Raw genomic sequence first — 17,755 nt, forward strand, 5'->3', positions numbered from 1 at the left:
GTGGTAAAGTTTGTTTTAAATATACATTATTTTTTCATAAAATAAGTAAACTGTAAGCTAAACTACATCGTCCTCGTCATGTTGTCATTTTCTTCTTCTTCTTCGTCGTTCACTCAAATGGACACGCCTGCCTCCTGCACAAATGATGCTGTGCGCCGCAGGTCCTCCAGGCTGCCGTGTAGCTTCCTCAATACTGGCGTCTCATCAGTCCAAATGCGGTGCCTGAGTTCTTCGTGCATGGGACATTCTTGCAGTAGATGTGCTGTTGTCTGACTGCCTGTCTGGCACGGGCACTGGTCTGTCTGGCCGATCCGGAGCTTGGTGTAAAGGTGGTAATTGAGACGGTTGTGGCCTGTCCTCAGCCTGAAAATAATGACCTGCTCAGCTCTTGTAAGCAGGTAGTATGGGTCGTTTCGGTTGAAACGTGGGTGCTGCTGCAGCCACTTGTTGTGCTGTTTGGCCTTGATGATGGATTTGACTTCGCTGTAGGTGGTGGACCTGTCTTGCTGCTCTTTTTTGGATCCTTCCTTGGCAAGAGTGTCTGCGGCTTCGTTGCCAAAAATCCCACAGTGGGAGGGAATCCACTGTAAGACGACTGTGCAGTCTCCGCATAAGGAGGAGAGAGCAGTGGACAGGTCGTTCAATTTCTTGTCTCTGGCAGTCTGTAAGGCCTGCAGGACAGACAGTGCGTCCGTAAAGAAGACGACGTTGTTGGAGGTGTCTGGACTGTTTTCAACGTGGGTGGCACAAGTCTGAATGGCAACTGCTTCAGCCTTGAAGTTGGTGGAGTAGAGGCCGGTTGCGAGAGAAAGACGGTCTTCTCTTCCTCCTGGGTACCTGATGTAAATTCCGGCGCCACCATTTTTCACGGCTTGTTCGGCTGACCCGTCAGTGAACACGTGAGTCCATTGATCTTGTGGGAAGTTGTTGTGGATATACTCCATAGTACAGGACTTCTTCACAGCGTCTAGGGAGTCTTTCTTGCTGACACCAGGGATGCTGCAGTGAATCAGGGGGAAAGCAGTTTCATTCCATGCTGGGTTTGTCCGGCACAGGGGATCTCTCTGAGGTCGTGTTCCAAGATGTCTCGGTGTTTTCGTTCAAGGATCCTAGCCTGGTGGATGAAACTTCCCCTTTTCAACCTTCCCTTCGTCGGCTGAGCCAGTCTGTTTCTCATGGGGTGATTTGGAAGTCTCTTGAACTTGGCGGCTTGGACGAGCATCTTTGTGTCACGTCGGTCCTCAAGTGATTCCAACCCTGTGATTGTCTCCAGTTCTTGTATGGGCGTAGACCTCATGGCTCCAGTGATGAGTCTGGCTGCTTGGTTCTGAACCTTGCTGACCTTCTCAAAGTTGGATTTTGCTGCTGTGCCCCATGCTGTCATGCCATACTCTAGGACTGGTCTGACCCTTCCGGTGTACAGCTTCTTGAGGATTCTGTCATCCGCGCCCCAGTTCGTGCCAGCCAACTTCTTCATAATTGCAAGTCGCACCTTGGCTCTGGCTTCGACCTTCTTGGTCTGAGGCTTCCATGTAAGTCTCTTATCGAAGGTTACCCCAAGGTAGGTAGGGTGTTGTCATTTTAAAATTTGGACTGACATGTAGATGTTAAATTGTTACATATTTTTAAAAAGTTGATTTTGTCAGAGCTTTCTAGCATCAATGCTGTTAAATTACAATAGATAAGTTGATGTGTTTGGCAAAAATATGTCGGACTTCTCTATTATATTTTATGTGAGATATGTTTGCCACATTCCACAGCTGTCCATGCACAAAAAAACAAATCCCAAATTTCCGAACCCACAGTCCGAACACTTCCACTGTCACAACACATCTTATGTTCCTTCCGACCATTCAATTCCCCCTCCCCCCTAAAAAAAAAAATCTCCAGTTGAAAATGACACCAAGTCTCCACTTGAATATAACACAAAGTTTCCACTTCTAGGTAACACAAATATGTCCACTTGAAAGTAACACAAAGTTTCCACTTCTAGGTAACACAAATATGTCCACTTGAATATAACACAAAGTTTCCACTTCTAGGTAACACAAATATGTCCACTTGAAAGTAACACAAAGTTTCCACTTCTAGGTAACACAAATATGTCCACTTGAATATAACACAAAGTTTTCACTGACACCGATGCTCTTCCTGAAGTTATTTCTAATTCAGCTCTGGTTGGTGAGCCCGAGGCGGATACGATGAATAAGCGAAGATCAAACAACAAAAGTGAAAAAAAAACCCACAAAAACCTGGAGAAAAAAATCTTTAGCTAAATGGCAAGTTCAAAACTTAACTAACATTCTTCAAACATTAAACACACGCTCACCGAACAATCAACAAAGATACACACTCACCTCAACAGATACAAATCTGGTCAGGATGTGCACAGTCCAGTCAAGGCTAACTTCCAATTCTGTTCAGGACTTGTTAAATAACACAAATCTGGTCAGGACTTGTTAAATAACACAAATCTGGTCAGGATGTGTACAGTCCGGTCAGGACTACAACACCAAGTCGGTTCAAGACTTGTTGCAAACAAAACGTCCGGACACACTGATGACACCGAGGAGACTGTTACTTCTCCCCGCCCCCGTCAAGGAAAAACTCACACAGCAACATCCCAAACACTCAAACACTCTTTCCTTTGTTCTTCGAACAAAACAACCTATCAACACCAGTTGATTAAAAAAAAAACAACAAAAAAACAAAGCCCGGCCGGCCATCCCTGTGTGGCGCGCACTCAGACAGTAATTGCTGTCTTTCAACCTCCCCCTTCCAGTTACTTTTTCCCTGTCTCCTTCCTAGCTCAAAAAAAAAAACATTAAAAAATATAGCGCAGCAGGTTTGTGACATACCTCAATCTCATTTATTATTACTTTCTTTGTTTAAACGTCTGGTCAAACAGATTTCTCAAATCATGAAGTGGAGTCATATCTGGCGTCCTGTCGGTAGAGGTTGTTGCTACTAATCCACTGAAAGACTTTGCAACTTACATATCTTGTATTATTTTAATTTTAACATAATGACTATTTAAAATTGGAACTTTTGTAGTTAAAAATAATTTTTTGTGCATCAACACTCTTGGCCAAACAGACAACAACAACAAAAAAAAAAAAAAAGGAAAAAAAAGAAAACAATGTCTAAACTTTTGACATAAAGGCACGAGAGTGATTAGTGTTCATGGAGTGGCGAAATACTAAATTAAGGATGAATGAAAACGGTCCAGCTGATATTCAGTCTGCATCAAACCTTTAAATGTCATGTCAACATCATCTTGTGTGATAATGTCTGTGGACTGCCACTTGTTTGGCAGTAACAAGTTGGTTATTTAACTAATAAGCTTTGTCCGTCAATGGAGAAGCAGCCAGAGACATTGGTGTGGAAGGAATGTGCCATGTCGCATTATGTAAAAAATACTGTCATGTTTGAAATGAGTGTAATGGCGAAGCCTGCAAGGAAAAATAACTTTGGTACACGGGAAATGGCCGAAAGCAGCTTTACATGTACGATCATCGAAACACAAATCATTTCCGGTCAGTAGGTCACGCACGATTCTCGATTGGGTATGGGAGCCCCTCACAGGGTGCAAACGTACCCACTCTTTGGTTTGAGATCATAAAGCATTCTTGTAGTGACGATCATATAAGAAATCGTGCTCGAAAGGCAAGTTAATGGATGAGTTTCTCATGACAATGGCCAACATGCAAATTTCTCTGTTAGGATCAAGTTAATTATCCATCTACAGAGGTTTTCTCTCAGTGATTCTTTAATTGTGTGGAGGACACGACCACTCTACCACGCCTAGCTGGATGTTCAGTCTACATTTAACTGACTGATGACATTTGTCACACAAGGAATCAAAAGAAGAGCAAGAAGACCAAGGTTCGTAACCGCCAGGCTGGCAGCTTTCTTGTCCTCGGCAATATTACCAAACGGTTGTTGCTCGGCAAGAAACACATTTTTCACTCTTGACTGTAGAACAGCGCCTCCACCGTCCACAAGCGTTGAAGTGGAAACATAACAAGATTACTGTAAGCGTGGTAAATTTAATTGCTTCCGTCGTGCAGATTTTTGAGTAATCGTTTGGAACAAAACTGATTACATCCGGGGCTGCGATTCCGTCGTCCACTCCGTCTGCCTGAGGAGGCCATGTTGTGCTGCTGAGTAATGTCCAGGGATGCGGTGCCAGACTTTTGTTTGGCGTGAAGTAGCGTCAGATGTGGGGAATGATTTGTTGTCATTACGACAAGCACGATGACTCAAAGATTAACACGATTACATCCATCTGAAAGTCATCACTCAATATGTCGCGGGCTAAATATAGCAAGACATTGGGCAACGGCCCGCGCGTGCTTCATTCAGCGTTAGCGTGTGTGTGTGCGTGCGTGTGCTTTATGTGTGATGCATGTGAATAATAAAAACAACACTAATAGCAATAAGGAAAAGAACATCGAATGGTATTCATGTATTGATATAGCGTGTGTATGTAGAAAACAAAAATGTCTTCGTGCATGCTTGAGAGGATCAGAGAAAGAGAGGGGGAGAGAAAAGTTCCAGCCTGATATGAAAAACAATTAAAAAAATGTACGCAGACCATTTTCCATATTCCATCTTATTGCAAACTCGACATTTTAACGCCTTTTGTTATTATAATGACGTCATGTGTGTACACTGAGACCTACTTTATGAAGCAAGTTAGGGACTGCGAGAAAATGTTCTGTCACTGACTTTCCCTCTATACTCCAACCTCAGGAGCAGGTACAAGACTTTGCCTCCTACGTTTTGTTGGACAGTTTAGCAGTCAGTGACAATGAGGTTTTCCATCTTGTCACAGACTGCAGCCAGCATCCTGCTTCCACCCTGGGTACAGTATAGTCTGCTCACTCTCTCACTGCTATCACAATGTCCTGCAACATCAAGAACGTCCCACGTTGAACATGGAACGAATCCGTAACAACATTTATAACTTAGAGCAGACGATTAATCAAACAATGGAGTGAAGATCATTGAAGAGAACATCAGATTGCTGTGTCCTTAGCGACAGTAGTAGTAGTAGTAGTTGTTGTTGTTGTTGTTGTTGTTGTTGTTGTGACAAGACAGGCGGCGCTGAGCTCTTTTTCCAAAGAAACATTTCATGTAGAACCTCTTTGATTGCTCAGGTCTGTCGAGGTGAATATTCAAGCAAAAATTAGTGGTGTGACACAAATATGAAATTTATAGGAACAGATCGCTTTTAACTATTTAAAAAAATATTTTCAGAGGCAGTTGTAAAAGCATGAAAAAGATATGAAAAGAAGTATTCAACTGCTGTGCCCCTCAGTGTCATACCATGCCTGTAAGCAGTATCAGTGTCACTAGCAGACTCCATCTATAATTCATTGCGAGACGACGGCCCTGTAGCCAACTGCTCAATCAAGGGATCAGATAGGGTTCCTGTATCTTTTTCTTTGGGCAAAAGGAACAATCGCAGACAGGTGCAATGTGTCCAGCTAATCGCAAACTAGTCATCTAGAAATACTTTAAAATGTCAGCGGTTTAGATGGTTGCTAGGCGTTGGTTGTAAGCGGTGTACCTCTCAAGGTATTAGACAACATCTGATCCATTCATGGTTTTCAAGATTTGCACATGATGGCAGCTGCCAGTCCAGGTAAGTAGCTGAAGATTTTTGTTCTCCGACAATACTCCGGAAAGAACACTCCTTCCCGCAAGGTTTTGTCAAGAAACACCTCACTCGTGTTGTCAGGTGCCAGAGCAAGGTGGATAGACAGCCAGACAGTCAGACGGACAGACCCACGGATAAGATCGCGAGATGCCATCCAGATTGTTGGTCGCCCAGACGACAAAACGCACTTGATCACGCTTGAAAAACATTCAGCAAATTAACTGGAGGGCAAGGTAAAACTAGTCCGAATGGAGACGAAACAGGAGACTGGCGATGCTGCTCGTAAATTGTCTCCCTTGTTTTAGGATTTCGTCCCCAGGGCTCCGGTGCATAGGCGGTCTTAACTTTTCGTCTTAAGATGCCTTGCTTAACTCGCTTTTCGTCTTGGCTAAGTTCGCGGTCTCAATCCTGTTGCATGAGCGAGCTCAGCCCCTTGCTTAGCTGAGAAACGGGTCAGGTCAGCGCGGCGGTCGAGGTCAGTGATATAAATAAATTCGTCCGGGAGCGGCCGAGGCTTCCCTTGCCAACCGTATATTCCACCAATGAAAACTGCGCTACAGCGATGGTGCCGAGCCGCGAAATTCGTCTGCGCACCATGGTTGAAACGAAGGAGGGATGTGCGACAGCGAAATATTAGTCTTAATCGAGGAGGTTACCAGGGAGAAGAAGAGGCTTTACCAGAAAAAGAAAGAGATGAAATGAGAAAGAAATGAACGAATTTAAGATCTTCCATAATTTCATTTCGATGTCAGAAACATCCATCAGCGGACAGGGTGCCACCAGAAACACCCGTGATGAAAGGAGAAAGTGATAAATATTTTGGTAGATGATTTCAGAGAACTGATGGAAGGCACAAACATCGAAGGTTGGTCTTTTTGTTTACCTGTGTAGACTTTTTTTTTACGTCTGTGTCATCCGCAGAAAAAGCTCTAGATACCGAGAGAATGCAAATGCAAAGTCTATAGTCAGCACACAACAGCCAGTTTGAAAATAAGTATTTCCATCCGAAATACATTTATTTAAAATAACTAGATACATTTCTGATTTAGTTTTTGTTACAGGTGGTGAATCATTTACGCTGGTTCCTCCAGAAGTTTTTTCATGATAGGGAGAGAGTAATAAAATAATAATATTGACATATATAGGAGGTGCAATATAGAACACTCCAGTTCAATCTTCTAATTCAACAATGGAAATGCTTTGCTAGAAGTATATGCAGATTTATTATTTTCATGCACAACAAACAACAATGAATTGAACATTTCAGATGATGATGTTTTCAAATGGGAAATTTTAAAAATGTACTTTATATCACAGATATTCCTGATGGTATTTTTGAACAAAACATGAAATATTAAGGAAAAGCCACCAAGGTTTTTGTACTTTAGAGAGGGCAGCTACATATAATTTTCCACAGCTGGCTTAAAATTATAAATTGTTTAATTCAAGTGCCAAACACAGACTATGACATAATTTGGGAGATGTACGCAGCAGGTTTGTCTGTACATCCACAGTCAGTTTGGACATTTAAGAAGTTTTAACTACAAGTCTAATGCATGTTACAGTACCAGTGTTCTACAGTTTAGATTCCAGTAGACACTCAGCTTCTGAATGACAGGATTTGCAGTGTCTACATTCTTAAACAGTTACAAATAAGATGTTATGAAGTTCTGAAATGGCTACACCTGAGTCCAGTGAAAAGTGCTAAATATTAACTCTAAAGAGAGAAACATGTCCTTCACAATCCTACTAGCAGCATGTAGTAAATATCAACATAACTGCTTTTTACTAGTTACTTGGCATCACAAAGAATAACAAGCAACACAATAATCTATTTATCTAGAAACCTTACACAGAAGAGTAATTCAAACAATACCTTTACATAACCTAATGCGATGGTAAGTACTCAGTGCTCCCAAGTAGAAGTGTCATGAATCAATTGTTCTAAGAAACATTTCTTTCGTGCAGCATCAAGACCACACAGAGAGCCACACAGCAATATTCAAAGCCATCAAAGCGGCTTAGGCCTAGACAGCTGCACATTTCTGAAAAAATCTTTTTGACTGTCAGATAAAACACACAAGGTGATGTACCAAGCAGCCAGAATTCCATCCGTCAACTGGGTCACCCGAAGAAAGCAAAATACCTGATGATACAAAAGAATACACAACAAAGATAAGAGAATGAAAAACTTTGTAGCTCCTGGACAGTGAACTTGAATCTTGTTAAAAAAGAATTGCAATTCATGGAAATCAAAATAAATCTGGCACAGGCTGAGGTAACAAATACTAGACGGAAAAAACAGATGGAAAATGGATTGGTAATGCCAGCTGCTGAAAGTGTTCACAACTGATTGGGTGGATGTTGCTATTCAGCCAAAGTCAAATTGAATAATAATGTGACCATTCAGTTATAAATTATGACAGCACAATGGAACACATGATGATTTTTGGTGCTTTGGCAGGGATGTATCTGGTCACAAATATATTCTGAAGCATATGATATTAAAGGGGAGGAGTTCTTTTCCTTGTCTGCATTTAAAAAAAGGGAAACTAAGCCAGTCCCTCAGCGGGTAGCCACTGTCTCCCATAATCATCCCATGTCAATGCCGTCAGCCACTACAACTTGCATTGTGCTTGTAGCATAAAATTGTAATGCCACCATCACCTGCAAAAGACATAGGAAACATTATTGACCTCAATGATTTATATATTTTAGTATTCACATCTAAACAAAACTGTCCATTTTTAGTTAAAAAGGACAATGTGAACATTAACCTATTATGATTATCTATCTCTTGAGCCACATGTTTACAACTTGAGACATACTGCAAGAAACTGCCTGTCAAATTGATAAACATGTATTAAATCAAACTATATAAGAGATTCTGGGTGCTCTGCTACTTTATTCTGTGTTGTTTACTTAAATACAATGCCATCAATTTTTAATAATGTTTACATACTCTAAAACAAACACTTAGAGCACAGTGGATGGCCAGAATTGTGCGTCTGCTCATATGACCCAAGTACAGCAAACTGAATTTTTTTGGATTATTGCTGTCACCAGAGTGAAAGTAGAAAATTTTCATTACTTTTATTGCAAAGTTCAAGTTTTTTCCTTTCCAAATATGTATAAGTTTTGTGGTCTCATGTTTACCTGAGAGCATCAATAATAACAACAAACATCACCCACTGTCGTCAACACCGTCTTCAGTTCTACGCCATTGTTTTATTGTGTAGCTATATTTTCATGTCATTCTAACATTATTAAATATTTTTAACGTAATGCTGTCAATTACACTTATTAATTATATATTTATATAGTGGCGGTGACTGTAGTCTTACCTGCAACAAAGGCGGAATAGATCGGCCTTTAATTCGTTGAAAATGATGGTCGAAATCACTTTCCACTGTTATGTTCGCTCGACGGAATCAAAAACGATGAAACAAATCGACGTCATACATTTCAAATGGATTTGATGGATCGCTGAAGAAGTGAAAAATCTGTATCTTGTCAATGGTATACGCAGGGCAACTCAGTAAACAACACAATCAAGCGCCACTGTTACTACGAAAGCCGCCGTACGGTCATGCGTAAGCAGCGTGTCGCGGCTAAGCAAGGAGTTAAGCCAGGGGGGGACCAGTCTTAAATTTTAAGACTAAGACCGCTTGCTTAGCGAGTTGAGACCGCCCATGCACCGCGCTTAGCAGGCGTCTTAGGTTAAGACAGCGTGCTTGGCTTAACTGCGGTCTTAACTCGAGTTAAGACCGCCTATGCACCGGAGCCCTGGCTCTTGCGTCTGTCTACCCATAAATCAGAGCGAGAAGCAATATGGCCGCCCGCTGGGCGAAACAAACCCAACCGTGTCCCAAGAGAAATGCTATACCCTAGTCCCTCTTGACACCGGAGCAAGGGGAGTGAAGAAACTGCTTTTATTATTTCTTTATTTGGCCTCTGGGATGCTGACAACAACAGTTCAAAGGCAGTTGTTTGGGGTTTTGGGTGCTCTTTCGGGGCAGTTGGTTATGATGAAATTAGCATCGGGAATAAAAATTAGGCTCTGGGGAGAGAACAATAAGACTTTAGACAGCAAATATCAGGCAATTGTGCAATGAAAATCGGAAAACAAAAGTATACTTTTGTATTTAATCTCTAGTCTGCATTATTCATACGACTGAAAATAAAAACAAAAATTACGGCTGAGTAAAACAATTGGATCACACGATCGTACAAGTAATATAAACAAATCGCAGCTAAATTATCTTCAGATAATTGCCCACAATGTACATTATTGAGGTGTGGTGGACACCCCCAGCACGAAGCTAGTAAAAGCATTTTACCTCTTGCAAATCGAAAAACTCCTCTCCTGCCGAAACACACACAGGTGCATAAGCACAGACATTAAAAAAACAAAAACAAACAAAACCAAAATAAATAGAATGGTCAAGAACGAACTTGTCCATTACCAGCGATAAATATTTACTAACTTTAACAAAAAGTTCATTATTTGTTAGATGAACTGTATTCAGACTAAACGACCACTTTGGTAAAAGATTGAAGTCTCACTAGAAGCACAGAGTAAAGAAGTTGTGGGGACGAACATGTCGTGTGGTGGTAGAGAGAAAACAACACCCAAATGCCAAGTAGATGTACAAAGGCCGAGGTGACAAGCCGCGGCTCACAGGCTTATCCTAGTCACAATATCTGCTTCCTTGGAGTAATTCTTTTTTTAAAAGGAGTTGCACATTTTGATAATTTCAAACCTAAAATGTATTCCTGGCAATAAAACCGTCGTTTGGCCTCGTCGAGCATTTATGAAAATTCAAAACTGTCCAACAAAATGTCGTTCCACTGTCATTTATTTATAATTTTACAAATCTCCATACTCTGCGTGTGACTGTAATTGTAAGAATGAGTAAGCTGTGTCTCACCTACAGTTTTCAGGAAGAACATTAACATTGTTGCAGTGACCATTTAAATAGTCATCCTTTTTTTTTTACATTATGTAACAAAATTATTTGATCACACACATAATTACCTCAGAAAACCGAATAATAATAATAATAATTGTTGGCAATAATTATCTCTTCTAGCGCAGAAGAGCAAACAAGTGAGCGAGTGAATGAGCGATGATATGTAAAACCTTTCCGTGAAAGATGTAGGACTCGAGGTAATGTTGTATTGCTAACCTCTGAATGACAAGCATGACAGTCCTAACCCCATCGTCGTTTTTATCATCATCCCCTTTCTGGTCATCCTACATTATTTTTTAATATATTATGTCCAGACTGTCAGAATTCTCTCGCTTAATCGTGACGTGACAACATCATCAACTTTCCCGTAACATGTAACAAGGATTTACTGTTGTTTATTCAACAAGATTTTTTTTAAAGTTAGCTTAAAAGTCAGTTTGTTACGTCTGAGACGATAAATACCTTTATTGCAAACAAAATCAACTTACAGGGTGTAATACTTTCAGTATATTATTCCTTGCTAATCTCGGGGCCCGAGCACGGGTGAGTGCAAGACCAAGATGGGTAGGCACCCAGCACATTTCAGCAGCATGGCTGTCCTGACAGTTCCTATATTTCCGGATGGGTGACGTCACCGACGCCAGGAGTCACGCGACGGGGAGTCTGCTAAGGGGAGTAGGGTGGACAGGCAAGGGGGAAATGATTCACGACCAGCGGGACAACTTTGTCGTGCCTAGAATGTGAGTCGCCACCCAGACTCCTGCCTGTTCTGGGCATTAATGCAAAGTTACCTGTTGTCTAGCAAGCGAACACGCACGCACGCAGATCCTTACAAATGAATTTCCATCGCTACTTTTCTTGTTCAGATGTAAGTACCAGTCATGTAAATTTTTCATGGTTATGACAATATTTATTTACTGTGTGCTGCACTCGTCAACAAGAGTTATGCTTAAAGCAAGAGTTGTTGTTGTTGGGGTGGGGTGTGTTTGGGGGAAAGCGGGAGGAACACACAGAGGGAAGAAAACTTCACTGTCTCAGACAGGCGGGAATTGAACACTGGTTCTGCGCGGTAATTAGGCTACTCTACACCGACTGGTAAGATATTCAGTGTCTGAGCGTTAGTCCTGATAAACGCGTGCTCGGGATGACTAACAATGAGACGCCTGCACCCTAACATTACCTCTAATACTCCACGGCAACCCCATCCTCCACAGTGGATCTCCATACGACTGGTGCGAGGCAGGGCAAAGATTACCAACAGACTTGCTTTGGCTTCATTGCACTTGGAATTTCGAGCTCAGAGGTTTGTAACTTGTGTCAGAAAGTTGTTGCTTCTCTCCTCGACTGTCATCAGGACTGCGAGTGCTTGAACTTCGTGCTGTCCACGAGTCGTCAGGACACATTTTTGTCTCCTTCTGGCAGTCGTTGTTGCCCAGTACAAGTTCCATGTTGTAGCCAAAGCTGGCTAGTTTGACGAAGATCGGAGCTTCTTAGTTTTTCTACTAAGTTTTTAAGTTAAAAAAATTCTGCCAAGTTTACGGACTGCTTTCGTAACTGATAGCAACTGATGGAAAACAAACAAGGTAGAGGCATTCATTTATTTATCAACAGATAAGCCATGTGCTGTAAGTAAATTGTGTCTGTACTTTTTCCCCAAATCTGCAAGGTCTTAAACATTTCTAAAAAACAAAAAATTAAAAAAAATTAAAAAAAGCTTTAAAACTTTAATAAAATTTGATGAAATTTACATTCTATTACCTACTCTCTAGTTCACCAAAGCTTTCAACGACTTTTAAAAGTCTTCAGATGGACATCTCCAACATTTCGTGATTACAAGCATTACGTAGACTACCTGGTCATCCATCCAATCTAGCTATGATGTGTAACCAGCAGCCCCTCTCCCACAGATTCAACAGCAATGAGAAATCATCGGGTAATGACGAAGTCCACCTCATCCTAGTTCACCTAGGCAGTCAACATAAGCTGACCAGTGAAGATTTCTGTCTCTCAGGCAAAGGGAGCTTGCATCCCAAACACAGATGTCTTCCTCAAATGCAAAATCTCGTCAGCCTCCCTCATTGGTACTCAACGGATGGTTCCGTAAAGGCAAATAACTCCTCATCCCACTGTTCTTCAGGACATTGTCCTTCACTGTCTTCTTCAAACCAGGTAGGCATAGGTGGATGGTCATCAGGGTTTGGACGTTTGTGAGGTAAGATGGTGTCATAGATACGAACATAGGTGTGTATGCTGCCAGGAACAGAGGGACCATGGAGGTACAGTACATTGTACTTGGTGTTTATCCTCCAGATCTGCAATATTTTTCAGAGATGCTTGTACACTGAGTTTCAATCAACACATCAAAACAGTGATGCTAAAATACCAAAGTAAATATTAACACTTACAAAACAAGTCTTTCCATGGAAGGTCTAAAACATGCAAAAAGTAAAATGACAGCAAGCACAGACACATGCGCAAGCACATTTTATCCCACCATGCCGACATTGAATCATTCTGAGAACTTAAAATAGAAACAGATGCTGTCCTACCCGTATTCCCTTTGTGATTCGATTTCTGTCTCCCATGTGCCCAGGCATCTTTTTTCCCTTCCAGATACCAGCTTTTTCCTGAAAACAAGAAACTCTTAAAATGAGTTTTTACAAAATTGTAACCATGTAGTGTAATAATTTCCTTACAAGGTTTTGTAAAAAAAATGAAGTTAGTGAGATCTCTGCTGGCAGTACAAGAATAATGAGCCTCTGCTATATATAAAAGCATAATTGTACAAAACCCAATAAATACCACTAGCATCTAATCCCTCAAGCAACAAGTGGACTGCTGGCAATAAGAAAGCCACTAATCTCCAGCGGTTTTAGCATCAAGCACAAATGATAACTGTGAGTAGTTTCACATATGATGCGAACCCTTCTGACTCCCCAATGATAATGAGTAATTTCATGTATGATGAGGACCTTGTGACTCTCAGGTAATGTCAGCTTTGTGTGGGCTCATGCAGGTGCTGCTACACTGTTTCAAGTCCAGCTACAAAGTAAATCTTGCACCCAATTGTTTTCAAATAAAGCAGCTGTCCAGAGCATTTGTCGCCTGACGAACTATCATCCCTAATAACTGGTTATGTGACATGCGCATCCCTGAATAGCATGCAGTTTAGTTTGACATCAATGTGTGTCAAATGTTGTAGAAAAATATTTATTATCTGGGCTATGAAGGCGATGTTGTTTCATTGTCTGGTAAGTAAGAATTAGAGGAAACTAAGCAGCGAAGGCCCACAACTCACCCTCCCACCACCAGAGCTGCCCATTTTTCTGTGAGATTTAGTGACGCCATGAGAGGCAGGCATTCCCTTCATACCCCAGCGCTTGATGACACCCTGGAACCCGTAGTCTATCCTGCAAAAAAACAAAAAACAAACAAGTCAAATATTTGTCAGCTGACTGACTTGTTAAGCAAACTAATCACACCAGCCTCCACTGCACTGTCCCTGTGCCATTCAAACAGAGCCCTCCCAGTCACAAGTATTTAAATGTACAAAAACAAATTGTTGCATACGTTTTTGCCTGAACATCAACGTAATCACCAACTCGGAAGTGCATTGCGGTCAGTGGTGTACCTGTAACAATATGAGCAGGGTAGTTCAAAATAAAATGTAAAGAGAACCATTGCTAACCAACAGAAAAAAAAAAAAAAAAATGAACATAATTCATCCTACCCTTTTAGTAGCTCAAACGTTATTTTGTAAGCTTCAAATAGATAAAATAACATAACAGTTTATTTATTGCAGAAGGCAATTCAGGGATTACAAATGCAAAGTGACAAAAAAGGTCAGAAACAACTCAACAACACTTCCCTTAATATTGCATGGTCCACAAAACTAACTGCAGATAGAAGTAGCTGCAGACACAAAGAATACAGTAAACATTAATTGTATAAATGATCCAAAGCCAATGCTAGCTGGTGCCGAGTGCTGTCCCAAAAGACATAGAAAATGGGTGCATACCAGGCTGAATGGCAGCATTGGGTGTTACAAGAAAGCGGGTCAACTTCTGTTTGGGAGGGACACCAGCTTCAGCAAACAGACTGTTGTAGGACTTCTTGAACTAGAAAATCAAAAGATGGCAAGCCTTTAAGGTTGACGATGAGCTTCTACTGTTTAACCATTTATAAAGTTAAAGTTCTCATGATCTGACAAAAGTTGGTTTTCAAAAACCACAACTATCTGAACTGACATTCCTTTGAAGAATATTGAAATTTATTGTAGCATATTATTGGTGTCTAGTGTCTACACTACAGTGAGCTTGCACATCAGCTGATGTATTGTGCTGTATGTTTATTATTATTTACTATTATACTTCTACCTAACCCTTTATTGAATTTGTCTGATGAGCTGGCTGATACTGCTACCTAAACATTTTTTAAGCTGTTTGACAGTTCAACTGTCCTAAGAGTGAAAACTTGTCCTACTTGTTTCTGCTAGTCCTACACAAAAAGAATTTCTACAAATCCTTCAAAAACAAACAGATGAAATGTATCCATATTTTAGACATTCAGTAAGACAGTGACAGAGTACAGCTGCTTTTTGCTACTTCATGACTAGCCTGATGGGCTGTTCAGGTCCTACCTGTCGTGGATCAGAGCTTAGTGCTCCAACAACCACAGACCCAAATTTTCTCCACAATGGATGCCAGCCTGCTGTCTTCGCTGCTTCCTCAGGTGGCGTGTAGCGAATAACATGATTGTCTAAGATCTGGCAAATGTTAATCAAGAAAAAAAAAAAAAAACAGTTAAGTGTCGAACATAAGAACTGTGCATCACCCACACACCCTGTAACATGCCTTTCTTATATACAGGCAGTCCTCGACTTACAACATTGTTCCATTCCTACATCACGTCGTAAACCAATTTTCGCTGTAAGTCGGAACATAAGTACATACCGTACGTAAATAATATACTGTAAGCACTTATACTATCCGAACACAGTAATTATCAAAAAAACACATATAAAATACTTTCACTTTCCTCTCCTTTTCTTTTTTCAACGCCTCAAACAATCTTTTAGCCTTCTCCTGAATCACCATAAGGCTCAATGGGATACGCCGTTGATTTTGGTCTTCCAACCAGAGCACTAATAATCTTTCCATCTCAATAATAAGACCACTACACTGCTTGGTTATCACTGTCAATTTCATAGGAGCAGATCCTTTCACATGTTCAAGGATGCGATCTTTATCCTTGATAATCGTGGAAACAAAGTTTTATACAGTAAATGGGAGATGTGTTGCACAATAGTGCACTCAACCTCTAGTCTCTTAAGAACCTATTCATCAAATAAATGAAAAAGGCTAAAAACATTTACTTCTCAAGCTGATTCCCTGCATTCATCCCCTAAACATCAATACACTCATTTGCATTTACCTGCACCAAAGTTGTGGTGATTTTCTCTCCAGTTTTCGTCCACTGGGGTACAAGACCTAGTTTGATGCCTATAACACCACACCTCCGTGTACTGACAACAGATTATATTACAAAGAAGATTATATGATATCAATGTTTGCTGCACAACATTTAAAGTAAGGTGTAAAAGTGAACATCTTTTCAGAAGGTGATTCAATGGCAGAAATGGGTGTTGAAATGGGAGCCAGGCACTATAAGTACACATATACTCACAATTTTAAATATTCCCCCCTTTGCCAGGGTTCCTCTCGTAATGGACTAGGATGTTGTGTGTAGGTTTCATGAATGACTTCTTTGATAAATTCTTCATTTTCTGTTGTTAGATTTTCATCGTTTATGGATTGGTTAACCTTTTTTACATGCCAGGGTCTACCAAACTTGTACTGTGTTGAACCTTTGCTTCGACTCTGCTGATGAACGTAGAGTACTCTGAAATCAAACAAAAAAAATTTGCTTTAACAACATACAGTATCACAGTGCTTCGATACACCTATCAGTGTATAATTAAACGTTAGAAATACAACCATATCACTTCACATATTTGAACATCACGTTAACACATATTAAAATATGTTAATGGTCAGCATTGAGTGCTGGAGCTTCACCTCCTTTCTTTGTGTTATTTTCCTTCAGTGCATGTTATTTCCTCAATGCTTAATACATCCAATGTGGCAGTGTTATTAAAACATTAAGTAATAATAGTAATAAGGATATTTATAAAGCACACTTCTCCACCATAGGCCACAGATTGTATGTTTTGCTCCAAAGCATCTTTATTTTAGTGTTAATTTACTATTTATACAAATTTACTGGTGGCTCCAACACTAACAAGTCTACTAAAGAGAGCAAAGTTTAATTTCAAATGATACCCCTCCACCACCCCCTGTAAGAGAAAGAGAAATGCAGTTTGAGCACGCGTAAGGCAGGCCGGCAGCATTGAAAATATTTATCGCAACCCGCTGCCATTTGATCTGGTCTACGAATGCTTACAGTATGTCCAGACAATTCTGGATACCCATGATATAAGTTATATATCCACACAAAACTTGTAACAGCATTAAAAATTATATGGCACCGAAAGATGTCAAGCATTCACCGATCACCAACTCGCTTCTCCATTAAATTTAGCAACAATTTTTATTATTGACAGATAACTGGATTATGGATATATTTCAGTATTAGTAATACCATCATAGGAATGACTAGGCATTAGTATTGTTTCTATTACCACTACAGTAAAAATGCTGCTGAAACCTTCATTTGTACGTATCGGATAGCAATGGGATAACAATTTGATCCCGCTCGTGCATGCAAACGTAATCAGGCATTTTTTTACACGACTTATTTTTTCGTGACTTAATTGTGTTACCTTGCACTCTCCAACTGGTGTTTTAGTATACCAGAATTTCGGTTGAATGCTTGAAACAAAACTGCCCTCAAAGTCATTGCAGGTGTTGTCGCCATGATGTGGTCTGAATTCCCCACAACGCAAGCAATAGGAACATAACCCTTTTGTTACAAAATATTTTGACTAAAAATTTATTACAAAAAGCAGGTTAAATTAGATTATTGAAATTGAAAAAGTAAATTGACAAAGAAAGTATATTTTTTATTTTTCTTAACGTTGGAAGCAACTGACAGTATA

The 17,755-nt window shown here is 40.4% G+C and overlaps 1 protein-coding gene across 1 annotated transcript; it reads right to left on the reverse strand.

The window, feature by feature from the left end:
• Positions 1-12,221: 12,221 nt before the first annotated feature.
• Positions 12,222-17,730, reverse strand: LOC112576496 (39S ribosomal protein L3, mitochondrial-like). The gene is made up of 9 exons (XM_025258967.1): positions 17,480-17,730; positions 16,324-16,539; positions 16,072-16,162; positions 15,278-15,403; positions 14,657-14,756; positions 14,209-14,269; positions 13,937-14,048; positions 13,188-13,265; positions 12,222-12,950 (listed from the first exon to the last, which is right to left on the reverse strand). Exons 1-9 carry the CDS (start codon positions 17,572-17,574, stop codon positions 12,714-12,716), a joined length of 1,116 nt encoding a protein of 371 aa, XP_025114752.1. The 5' UTR covers positions 17,575-17,730; the 3' UTR covers positions 12,222-12,713.
• Positions 17,731-17,755: the final 25 nt, after the last annotated feature.

This window comes from Pomacea canaliculata, linkage group LG12 (genome assembly GCF_003073045.1).
Source record: "Pomacea canaliculata isolate SZHN2017 linkage group LG12, ASM307304v1, whole genome shotgun sequence".
Taxonomy (NCBI): Eukaryota; Metazoa; Mollusca; class Gastropoda; order Architaenioglossa; family Ampullariidae; genus Pomacea; species Pomacea canaliculata.

What these genes read in the sequence shown, in the direction of transcription:
- LOC112576496 (XM_025258967.1), bottom strand. Translation starts at nt 17,574, where the DNA reads ATGGCGACAACACCTGCAATGACTTTGAGGGCAGTTTTGTTTCAAGCA. An exon ending in TAAGCTCTGATCCACGACAG is followed by an intron (nt 14,757 to 15,277) that starts GTAGGACCTGAA and finishes TTGATTTTCTAG; the next exon opens with TTCAAGAAGTCCTACAACAG. An exon ending in CAATGCTGCCATTCAGCCTG is followed by an intron (nt 14,270 to 14,656) that starts GTATGCACCCAT and finishes ATATTGTTACAG; the next exon opens with GTACACCACTGACCGCAATG.